At 50.4% G+C, this 13,101-nt stretch overlaps 1 protein-coding gene across 1 annotated transcript; it reads left to right on the forward strand.

Annotated features, from left to right (window-relative positions):
* Positions 1-6,569: 6,569 nt before the first annotated feature.
* Positions 6,570-12,690, forward strand: LOC132388729 (NACHT, LRR and PYD domains-containing protein 12-like; the record flags this gene model as incomplete). The annotated part of the gene is made up of 4 exons (XM_059961117.1): positions 6,570-8,362; positions 12,058-12,144; positions 12,300-12,467; positions 12,603-12,690. Coding segments are annotated over 4 exons (2,136 nt in total), but the record flags the coding sequence as incomplete, so codon positions are not given.
* Between the last annotated feature and the right edge of the window lie 411 nt (positions 12,691-13,101).

Consider the following 13,101-nt stretch of genomic DNA (forward strand, 5'->3'; position numbering starts at 1 on the left):
ACAGGGAAATAAATAATGTACATCCAATCAGAAGCATGTGAATCTGAACCAGTGATAGAAAGGCGTGAAAAGACCCTGCAGACTGGTGGGTAGCTGCACAATGTTCAGTGTGAGTTGAGCAGGTAACAGTTGTGTGGGCTTACAGTATTAAATGGAAATATGAAGGGAAGTATTATTTTGGAATGATCGTGCAGCATGACGGAAGGACGAGAGTGAGAACTGGGGCATCATCAGTGAATGCCACAGGAGCTCGAGTGTATTTTGTTCTAGGTGGAGATGATTGTGTTACAATCTGTAACTACAAACAGTGTGAATCGGAGAATATTGCTATGTTGTAAAGTGTAATCACTGAATAAACCTCCACTGGAAAAGGTAAAGGGCAGGGATCAGGTGTCAGCCGGAAATCCGCTGTCATGTTGGACACTGGCGGACTGAGGGGATGATTCACATCATCTTTTCTGCAACTTCTCCAAGACTGTTCACGCTGTTATAAAAACCTCCCTGATTTATTTCTTCAATTGTGATCGTTACTTTCCGATTTCTGTTTTGCACTATCAAATCCCATGAGGAATTATATATGGATTGGGAGCCACGTCAATGAAGCGGTCAAAGACCAGCCAGGATCTCATTGACTGGTGGACCAGGTTCACTGTGACTGTCCCTCCGTGTGCTCTGCACTCAGAATGTACTGTCCATGTCCAGACAGGATCAGCACCCGTCCGGGTGACTGCTCAGTGTGATCCCGTTACAGAGCACATCATTTACTTCTCATTCTCTGTGTGAATCTGTCAGTGCCCAATATGTTCACTGTTACTCTTCACAGAAAATCTCTGATCACGCTGATAAGGGAGAGCGGGCGGACAGTTCTAAACTCCTCCTGAGCCTGGTGATGGAGAAAGGCTCCCGCGCCCGGAGGGTGATGTGGGAAACCTTTGTGAAAATGCGGATTGGTGTCCCAAAGTTTGACAAAATACTGAAGGAAATACAGGAACATGGTGAGATATCAGATATTAATTTACTTTTGGATTCAAATGTTACATACTTAAAATTTGCTGAATTGAAACGTGTAAAATTGTTTAAAATCTGAACAGGCTGTGTTCCGGACCATCGACCCGTACCGGAGATTCCCAGGGAGCTGAAAGGTAAGTGAAGAAACCGATGTCTCCAACGAAGGTTGATGTTGTGTAGGGACCTGTCGTTGCTGAACCAGGAGGATTTGATCAGGTAAATGTTCCACCGTGTCACAGCACAGTGAGACACATGGAAAAAATGTTTGCTGCAGGGAGAGTTTTCACAGGAGATTATGAGGAAGCACGCAGAGAGTTGGGGGCGTTGCTGAAAGGGATCACTCCTCTATGGGTTCTGCAAAGACAGGTCCCCCTACCGGGGTCAGAATGGAGAAGACTGCAATCTGAGGAGCGAAACTATAGGAAATTTCTCACTCCGAAAAATGAAATAATATCCCTACAACCACCCAACCCAATACCCTCATCCTAAGCCACATTTGTAAACTCCCTCAGATCCTACAGGTTATCAATTTTTAGAATTGGGAGTCCATTGAAGTTCTCGTCACAGAATAGGCATGACAACGTCCATTTAATGAGAAAAGCTGTAACACCCCAACTAGTCTGTTTAATCCCAGAAGAGCATATAAACCCCACTCTCTCCACGTTTGCAAACCCCTTAGTGCTAAAGTTATCCAGCTCATTTTCCCACTCAATAATCCTGGAATTCCATCAGGAAACAATGTTACTGAGGGGGAGATCAGAGACTAAATGCTCAGCTGAAATTCATGTGTGCCTGTGTTGTGTGGACACTGTGGAAGGGTAAGAGATGGGAAATAGGACAGAGAAACCGAGGGTTGTGAGCTTGCAGCAAAAAGGTGGAAAGGACTGAAATATCTATAAATAATATTGCAATTAATTAAATTGTGACCGTCTGGATAGGAAATTCACTACATCCGTTAGCACATTGTGTCACCGAAAATGCAACTGGAATCTCTTGGGCTGAAGAGATTGTGAGGCTTCATCATCACAGACTGAGTTGGACCACTCAACTGCACATTCAACAGAGGAGAGGGCGAAGGAAAGACAGATATCGTAAAGATTATAACTCTTACAGTAGCCCATGCTTTAACTGATTACTCGAAGCCCTTGAATAGAAATATAAGGCCACCACCTTCATTCAGCGTGTCTCATTTCCAAGAACAAATTCCAAGGTCATTATTTTTCAAATGGTAACAAGCTGTTTTCATACTGTTCACGCCTCTGGCGTCTGTTATTGCTTTCACCACTGACAGATTCCTGACACACAGTGCGACCCCACACACACTCGACAGGAACCTGATACACTGTGAGACCCCACACACCCCTGACAGGGTCCTGACACACTGTGAGATCCCACACACCCCTGGTAGTGTCCTGGCCCAAGTGAGACCTCACACACATCTGAAAAGGCCCTGAAAACTGAGAGACACCACACACACCAGGCAGAGTCCCGACACACTCTGAGATGTCACACACACATGATAGAGACCCGACACTCTGTGAGACCCAACACACCGCTAACAGTGTCCTGGCACATGGTGAGACCCCTCACACCCCTAACAGGGTCCTGACATAGTGTGAGACCCCACACACCCCTGACAGGGTCCTGACACACTGTGAGTTCCCACACAACTCTGACAGGGTCCTGACACACTGTGAGACCCCATACTCCACAAACAGGTCTCCGACACGTTGTGAGACACCTCACACACCCGTAACAAGGTTCCGATACACAGTGAGACCCCAGCCACCTCTGACAGTATCCTGAAACACTGTCAGACCCCACACACACCAGGCAGGGCCCTGACTCAGTGAGAGACCCCACGCACACCAGGCAGGGCCCTGACTCAGTGAGAGACCCCACACGCACCAGGCAGGGCCCTAACTCAGTGAGAGACCCCACACACACTTCTGACAGGGTCTGACACGCTGTGAGAACACACACACCCCGGACAGGGACCTAACATACTGTGAGGCCCCACACACACTCCTGACAGGGTCCTGACACACTGTGAGACGAGACACACCCCTGACAGGGTCCTGACACACTGTGAGACCCCACACACCCCTGACAGGGCCCTGACACACGGTGAGACCCCACACACTCTCCTGACAGGGTCCTGACACACTGTGAGACCCCACACACACTTCTGACAGGGTCTGACACGCTGTGAGACCCCACTCACCCCGGACAGGGACCTGACACACTGTGAGGCCCCACACACCCCTGACAGGGTCCTGACACACTGTGAGACCCCACACACCACTGACAGGGTCCTGACACACTGTGAGACCCCACACACACTCCTGACAGGGACCTGACACACTGTGAGACCCCACACAATCCTGACAGGATCCTGACACACTGTGAGACCCCACACACCCCTGACAGGGACCTGACACACTGTGAGACCCCACACATCCCTGACAGGGTCCTGACACACTGTGAGACCCCACACACACTCCTGACAGGGACCTGACACACTGTGAGGCCCCACACACACTCCTGACAGGGTCCTGACACACTGTGAGACCCCACACACACCTGACAGGGTCCTGACACACTGTGAGACACCACACACCCCTGACAGGGTCCTGACACACTGTGAGACGAGACACACCCCTGATCGTATCCTGACACAATGTGGACCCCACAAACCCATGGCAGGGTCCCGACACGCTATCAGACCACACACACTCATGGCACCCCCGACACACTGTTGGGCCCCACGCATCCTGACAGTGTTCTGTCAGGGTCCTGGCATATTGTGAGACCATGCACACCCCTGATAGAGTCCTGACACACTGTGAGACACCACACCCATGAAAGGGACCTGACTCACTATTAGACCGACACACTCTTGATAGGTGCTGACACACTGACAGTACCCAGACACACATAAGAGGGTCCCGACACACTGCGAGACCGCACTTACCCCTGGCAGTACCCTGACACATTGTGAGACACGACACAGTCCTGACAGGTTCCCGACACGCTGGGAGACCCCACTCGTCCCTGACAGGGTCCTGACACACACCGAGACCCCACACACCCCTGACAGTGTTCTGACATGCGCTGAGTCTTCACATCGCATGCGGTGAGGCTGACAGGGTCCTTAAACGCTGTGAGACCCTACACACACCTGACAGAGTCCATACACACTGTGAGACACCGCAGCCCATGGCAGGGTCCTGACACACTGTGAGACCCGACAAACGGTGGGCAGGGTCCTGACCAAATGTGAGACTCCACACACCACTGGCAGTGTCCTGTTACACTGTGAGCACCCGCATAACCCTAGCACTGTCGCGACATGCTGTGAGACGCCACACACCTGTTCGAGCCCTGACACGCTGTTAGTCTCTATTCTTCTCTGACAGGTTCCCGGCACACTGAAAGACCCCATACATCCCATACAGGTTCCCGACACGTTGTGAGACACCACACACGCCGATTGGATTCAGATAGACTGTGAGACCACACACGCCCGTAACAGGGTTCTGATACACAGTGAGACTACACACACCTCTGACAGTATCCTGACACACTGTGAGACCATACACACCCCTGACAGAGTCCTGAAACACTGTGGGACCCCAAACACCCCTGGCAGTGTGCTGGCATACTGTGAGTCCCCGCACACACCTGACACTGTTCTGACACACTCTGAGACCCCACAAAGCACCGGCAAGGTCCTGACACATGGTGAGACTCCAGACACCCCTGACAAGGTCCTGACACACTGTGAGACCCCACACACCCCTGATAGGGTCCTGACACACTGTGAGACCCCACACATCCCTGACAGGATCCTGACACACTGTGAGACAACACACACCTCTGACCGGTTCTTGATACACCACGAGATCCCACACCCACCTGATAGGGTCCTAATACACTTTAATTTAGAAGGATGCAACTGGATCTGATTGAAATATATAAGATTTTTAAGGGATGGGACACGCTAGATCAGGAAACATGTTCCGGAGTCCAAAACAAGAGGCCACAGCTAACAATAAGGGGTAGGTCATGTAGAACGGAATTCAGGAAAAACTTTTCACCCAGAGAGTTATGGATCTATGGAATGCTCTGCTTCAGAAGGCAGTGGAGACCAATTCTCCGGATGGTTTCAAGAAAGAGTTAGATAGAGTTGTTAAAGATTGCGGTGTCAAGGGATATGGGGAGAAGGCAGGAACGGGGTACTGATTGTGGATGATCAGCCATGAATTGCCTACACCTGCACCTATTGTCGATTATCAATTGACAAACCGTGAGACACCACACACTCCTGGCAGGATCCTGACAGGATGTGAGACCCCATACTCCTAACCGGATACTGACACCCACTAAGACCACTCACACTCCTAAACAAGTGAGAAGCCACACCTGTTTTAGGTTCCTGACACACACTGAGACCCCACACACCACTGTCAGGGTCCTGACACACTGTGAGACCCCACACACCCCTGACAGGGTCCTGACACACTGTGAGTCCCCACACACCCCTGACAGGGTCCTGACACACTGTGAGACCCCACAAACCCCTGACAGGGTCCTGACACACTGTGAGACCCCACACACCACTGACAGGATCCTGACACACTGTGAGACCTCACACGCCCGTAACAGGGTTCTGATACACAGTGAGACTACACACACCTCTGACAGTATCCTGACACACTGTGAGACCCCACACACCCCTGACAAGGTCCTGACACACTGTGAAACCACGCACCTCCCTGACAAGGTCCTTACACACTGTGAGACCCCACACACCCCTGACAGGGTCCTGACACACTGTGAGACCCCACACACACCTGGCAGGGTCCTGACACACTGTGTGACCCCACACACAGCTGACAGGGTCTTCACAGACTATGAGAGCACTCACACATCTGGGAGGGTCCTGACCCATTGTGAGATGCCACACACCCCTGACAGCGTCCTGACACACTGTGAGAAACCCACATACCCCTGAGAGGGTCCTTACACATGGTGTGATCCCCATACATCCCTGGCAGAGGCCAAACACGCTGCAAAACCCCACTGATCCATGACAGGATTTGTAGCACTTTGAGATCCCACGCACCCCAACCACACACCCACAGTGCACGTGCTGATCAGCAAAGCTGCTTCTTTGTATTTTGATTCAGTGACGGGGAGATGGGAGGGGCATCTGTGATTCCCCGACCTGTTCCTTTGACAGAATGCCCACCACCCTCTTCTCCATCTCGATACTCCACATCAACACTGGGGATGAAAAGTTTCTTCCTCAGGAAAAAATGACAGCTGTGACAGGAGTGGGAAATTGTCCGGGTCAGGACAGTCGAAGATCAGTAAACTACCAGGGAAATACTGTCCTTCACAGCACAGTTAATGTGAAAATGTGATCACCTTGTGTTTATCTGGACCAGGCCTCTCTGTCCAGTCAGCTGTCTGTTAATTAAATTTTCTTTACTGTATGAACATGCATTGATGGATCCATTAATGCAATAGATTTGAGCTAACTCTTGTGTGCTTAAATACTGAGTTCTGAGGTGAGGCATCTAACAGTTTGTCCACTATCTGTTCCCATGGAAGATGTTCAACAGAAACACAAGGAGACTCTGCGGGCACAAACTGAAACACTGAGAGTGAACACGATCCTGATGACGGAGAAGGAGAAGGTTTTCCAGCTTCTTGATCAATACGCTGAGCTCACGGTCATTTCTACTGTACGAGATCGGAGACTTGTGGAACATGAGCTGCTGGCAAGAGGCAGAGACCACGAGGAGTGGAGAGAGAAACATCTCCGTGGAGAGCTGGAAAAAATCCAGACTCACCAGTTGTTCCAGAGCAGCTTTTCCCAGAGTAAATCCAAATCTGGGAATTCGGCAGCAGTAGCCGGAGCGCCGGGAATCGGGAAAACAACAATGGTACAAAAGATCGTTTATGACTGGGCCACGGGGGAAATATATCAACAATTCCAGTTGGTCTTCAGTTTCAAATTTCGGGATTTAAACTCCATTAACTGTAGAATAAACCTGAGGGAACTGATTCTGGATCAGTATCCTTACTTTGGGAATATCCTGAGAGAGGTCTGGAAGAACCCAGAGGGAATGCTGTTTATATTCGATGGATTGGATGAATTTAATGACAAAATTAATTTTTCTGACAGTCGGAGAGACACAGAGCCTCAGTACACATGCACAGATCCTGAATTCAAGTGTAACGTGTCTGACATTGTGTACAGTTTAATCCAGCACAAGCTGCTCCCAGGGTGTTCAGTGCTGGTGACCACCCGGCCCTCTGCGTTACATTTATTGGAAAAGGCTGATATCAGTGTCTGGGCTGAAATCCTGGGATTTTCTGCTGAGAAACGGAAAAAATGTTTCATGGGGTATTTTGAAGATCAGGTAGTTGCAGCAGCTGTTTTCAAACACGTGAAGGATAACGAGATCCTGTACACCATGAGCTACAACCCCTCCTACTGCTGGATCCTTGCTCTGGCACTGGGCCCCTTCTTCACACAAAGAGTCAGGGACCCGCAGCGAGTTCCCAAGACCATCACCCAACTGTACTCCTACTATATTTACAACATCCTGAAAAACCACGGCCGTGAGTTTGAGAACCCCCGTGATGTATTACTCAGGGTTGGTCAGATGGCCTTCAGAGGAGTGTCCGATAGGAAGATTGTGTTTACAGATGGGGATTTGATCAACTGCAATCTGCAGCCTTCCCAGTTCCTGTCCGGGTTCCTGATGGAGCTTTTGGAGAGAGAGGATTCTGCCCGGAGCGTGGTGTACACATTCCCACACCTCACCATCCAAGAGTTTGTAGCAGCAGTCGCACAATTCCTGAATCCACATCCCGGGAATATCCTGAAATTCGTCAGTAAAACCTACAACTCGACAGATGGGCGGTTTGAGGTATTTCTCCGTTTTGTTGCTGGTCTCTCCAACCCAATGACAGCTCGGGGCCTGGAGGAGTTTCTGGGTCCATTTCCTCATGAAACAACCTGCCGCGTGATTGACTGGGTGAAGGAGGAGGTTAAACGTCAGAGTAGAAACACGAGTGAAGCTGGTAAAAGGAGCCTCCTGAACACATTGCACTACTTGTTTGAGTCACAGAATAGTGGACTGGCTCAGGAAACACTGGGATCTGTGAATACACTTTCATTCCGTGAAATTACCCTGACCCCGATTGACTGCGCGGTCCTGTCTCATGTCATTGGACTCTGTGATACAATAAAACACCTCGAACTTGTTCGCTGCCGCATTCAGTGTGAAGGAATCCAGCGGCTGGGACCCGGGCTGCACAAGTGCCAGGAGTTGAGGTAACTTGATTTGTCTCTCACTCTGAACTGTTAAACTGTCTCGTTGTGTTGTTTCAATGTAAAGTGATTTGGGTAAAACTGTAGTAAGTCAGATTGTGAAGAATTCTGACAAATGCCCAGGGGATCGATCAGTAATTCCCCAAGGACGGGACGGTTCTGTGGTTCCTTGTGAAGGGATGTTGGAGACTTCAGATCAGTGTCACTGCCTGTGACACGTCCATTGACAATGTTCCTTCTCACTGTTACTGACACCCAGACCGACACTGACTGCAGAAGGTGGGTCAGAGATTCACACCCCCTTCCCGGTGAGGGAAAAGAGACCGTCAGCAGACTGTCCCAGTGAGAAGGAAAGAAGTACCATTGTGAGATTGTTCTCCCACTGCCCTTCCCCGTGTGTGACTATCATCATCAGTCCAACTATTTTGCTACTCGGGGATGACCCTTCCCCATCCCCTTATTCATGTGAGCTCTCTCCTCCCCTTGCCCTGGTGGGATCTCTCTTCCACATCCCCTTCTCATTGTGAGAACTCTCCTCTGCTTCCCCATGCTCCTGTACAATTTGGCTTTCTCATTCCCCTCCCTACTGCAGGATGTCTCATCCCCATCCTCTTCCGCCTGTGGAGTCACTCTTCCCCGTCCTCCTTCCTCCTGTGTGATCTCTTTTCCCCGTCCCCTTCATCCTGTGAGAATTCTCTTCCAAATCACCCTATATCCTGTGGGAACTTTCTTCCCCATCCCCTTCCTCTTGCGGGATCTCTCTTCCCCATCCTCCTTCCTCCGGTGGGATATCTCTTCCCCATCCCCCTTTCTCCTGTGGGATCTATCTTCCACATCCCCCTTTCTCCTATGGGATCTCTCTCCCACATCTCCCTTCCTCCTGTCGGATCACTCTCCCCCATCCCCTTCCTCCGGTGGGATTTCTCTACCCCAGCCCCATTCCTAATGTGGGATCACTCTTCCCCATACTCCTTCTTCCTGTGTGATCACTTCCCTATCCCCCATCCTCCTGTGTGATCTCTCTTCCTCATCCCTCTTTCTCCTCTAGGAAGTCTCTTCCTCAACCCTCTTCCAATTGTGGGATCTCGATTCCCATCCCCCTTCCTCCGGTGGGGTCTCTGTTCCCCATCATCCTCCCTCCTGTGAGATCTCACTTCCACATCGCTCTTCCCCCTGTGGGATCTCTCTTTCTCATCCCTCTTCTTCCTGTGGAATCTCTCTTCCACATCCCCCATCCTCCTGTGGGATTTTGCTTCCCCATCGCCCTTCCTTCGGTGGGATCTACCTCCACCACCTCCATTCCTACTGTGGGATCACTCTTCCTTATCCAAACTCCTCCTATGGGACCTCTCCCCAATCTCTTTCCTCCCCTTCCACCTCAACTTCCAATCTGTCTTCCTCATTCCCCTCCCACCTGAGGTATTTCTCTTCCCATTCCCCATCCTGCTGTCATATCTTTCTTCCCCATCCCCCTTCTTCCTGTGGAAACTTCCTTCTACATCTCCCTCCTAATGTGGAATCACACTTCTTCATTGTCGTACCTCCTCTGGGGTCCTTGTTCCGCATCTACATTCCTCCAGTGGGATCTCTCTTCCCCATCCATCTACCTACTGTGGGATCTCTCTTCAACATACCCCTTCCTCCTGTGGTACTTTTGTTCCACATTCCCTTCCTCCTGTGTGATTTCTCTTCACCATCCCACTTTCTCCTGTGGGACCTCTCTTCCCCATCCCCTTCTTCCTGTGCGATCTCTATTCCCCATCCCCATCCTCCTTTGAGATCTCTCCTCCACTTCCCCCTTCCTCATGTGGGATCTCATTTCCCATCCCCTTCCTCCTGTGGGATCTCTCTTTCCCATACCCCTTCCTCCTGTGAGAACTCTCTTCGAAACCCCCATTCCTCCTGTGGGATGTCTGTTCCCCATCACCCATCATCCTGTGGGAATTCTCATCCCGATCCCCCATCATCCTGTGGGAATTCTCATCCCCATCCCCTTTCCATCTGTGGGATCGCTCTTGACCATCCCACTTCCTCTTCTGGGATCTCTCCTCCCCATCCCTTTTATCCTGACGGATCTCTCATCCCCATCCCCCATGCTCATATGGCGTCTTTCTTCCCCACACCCTTTCCTCCTGTGGGGTCTCTCTTCCCCAACCCCTTCCTGCCGTGGGATATCTCTTCCGCATCCACATCCTCCTGTGCGATCCCTCTTCCCAATTGACTTTCCTATCGTGGGATTTCCCTTCCTCCAGTTTTGTATCTCTTCACCATCCCCTTTCATCCTGTGGGATATCTCTTCCACATCCCCTTCCTCCTGTACGATCTCTCTACCCCATCCCCTTTCCTCTTGAGGGATTTCTCCTCCACATCCCATCCGTTTATATGTGTGATCACTCCTCCCTCACCCGCTTTTCCATGTAGGAACTCTCTTCAACATTGCCCTTTCCTCTGTGGGATATATCTTCCCAATCCTCATTCCTACTGTGGGATCTTTGTTCCCCATCCCCTTCCTCCTGTGGTATCTCTCTTTCCCATCCCCGTTCTCCTGTGTGATCTCCCTTCCCCATACCCTTCCTACCGTGGCATCTCTCTTCCCATTCCCCCTTCCTCCTGTGAGATTTCTCTTCTCCATTCCACTTCCTCCTGTGGGATCTCTCTTCCCCATCTACTTTCCATTTGTGGGTCCTCTCTTCCTCATCCGCCTTCCTCCTGTGGGATCTCTCATCGAAATCTCACTTCCTGCTGTGAGATCTGTCTTTCCCACTCCGCTTCCTTTTGTCGAATCCGGGACTTTTCCATTCTGTTGGAGACTTCATCAGATCAGTGAACAACGGCCATTGGTTTAATGGTAGTAAATCACAGGAATGGCCGTGTTTCTCACTGTCTGTGACACGTCCATTGACAATGTTCCTTCTCACTGTTACTGACACCCAGACCGACACTGACTGCAGCAGGTGGGTCAGAGATTCACATCCCCTTCCCGGTGAGGGACAAGATACCGTCAGCAGACTGTCCCAGTGAGAAGGAAAGAAATACCATTGTGAGATTGTCCTCCCTCTGCCCTTCCCCGTGTGTGACGATCACCATCAGTCCAACTGTGTGACTGTGCTCAACACTAGATACCCAGACCCCATGGGCGCATCTCCTCTCCCGATTGTGGGACTCAGTTCATACCCAGCCCTCCTGTACAATCTATTTCTGGATCATCTCATCTTGTGGGGATATCTTTTCCCATCGGTATACTGTTGTGGGACTTCGCATTCCCATTCCGCTTCCTTCTGAGGGATGTCTCTTCCCCATCCCCTTCCTAACGCAGATTGTGTCTCCCTATCCCTTTTCCTCAGGTGGGGTCTATTCCACCGTCTCCCATCGACACTTTCACAAATCTTCCTCACTGTGGGACTTTCTCCCACCCTTCATCCCTGCCCCTCCCGACCCTCTCACGTCAGGAACACTTTTCTCACCATCGGGGAATGAGACAGAATATGTGGAGTTTACAGGGTCACACTGACAGACTGAATTACTGACATTCGGTGAATACCCTGGAGCTGGGCAGTGAGGGACATTGACAGTGATGGGAACTCCGATCAGTGATTTACTGAAGGGTTTAATTTTTCCTGAAATATCCGAGTGAGAGAAATTCCTCCAGACTAAATGTTTGAATAACTTTGTTCATCAATCTTTCTGTTTGTGTTTAGACTGATTGATAATAAACTGGGGGTTTTGGGACTGAAACCGGTGTCTGCGGCTCTGAGGAAACCGAAGTGTAAAATACAGAAACTGAGGTAAGTACCAGACTGTGGGAGATTGTGTTTACAGTCACTGGGTGTCTGACACTGGACATTAATGTGATCAGTAATTGTGTTACTGATAAACACTGGGGATTTGTACCGTCTCCTGTCTCTCTGTGTCCTTCACCCTCACTCTCTCTCACCTCCAGGCTGGAGAATGTCGGTCTCACAGATTGTAATGCCGAGGATCTCATCTCTGCTCTCAGTACAAACACATCACTGAAGTGGCTGTACCTGAGTCACAACTCACTGACAGACCGATCACTCCCCGCTCTCCGCCGCCTCATACGGGATCTCCCGAGTCTGGTGTGGATTGGGTGAGTGTCAGCGGATCCGCGGGTTTTCTGGTGATATTTGTCTGTAAGTGTTGTTGAAACATTAACCCCGGTCCCCTGGTACTGACACTGTTGTGTAATCTGTTTATTTCATCTTTATTCTCCCATCTGTTTCAGGCTGGAGGACAATCGGTTTAGTGAGACCGGGAGGAAGGAACTGAGATCTCTGCAGGAACCCAGACCCGGAGTGACAGTGACCGTGTGAACATCCCCGACCATAGGATAGGGTTATTTTGGCTGATTCCCCCTCCTCTTTAACTCCCGCCTTTACCTTTAATGGCCGCGTGCTGGGGATAATTCGCAACGGTATTAAAGGATCCTGTGACGTATTTCCGCAGATGTGCGTGTTCGAGACTCTGGGGATTTACCCAGACAGGAAGACCCCGGGATCGGGCCTTAGTCTGGTACCCCAATGGGGTTATCCTTTTGCTCCCTTTGCTGAGGACGGTGCATTCGGCAGCCTGGCCGATATAATGATGTCAAATGGACAAATCCGTCGGCAGTGACCCTGGATCTGCAGCGATCCCAGACACGGCTCTGAAGTGTGATTTTATAATCATCGTTTCCCCGATGCAGAGTGACGGTGAGAAATGGGACTGATTATTCAACCGGTCAC

This window comes from Hypanus sabinus, unplaced genomic scaffold (assembly GCF_030144855.1).
Source record: "Hypanus sabinus isolate sHypSab1 unplaced genomic scaffold, sHypSab1.hap1 scaffold_393, whole genome shotgun sequence".
NCBI classification, from domain to species: Eukaryota; Metazoa; Chordata; class Chondrichthyes; order Myliobatiformes; family Dasyatidae; genus Hypanus; species Hypanus sabinus.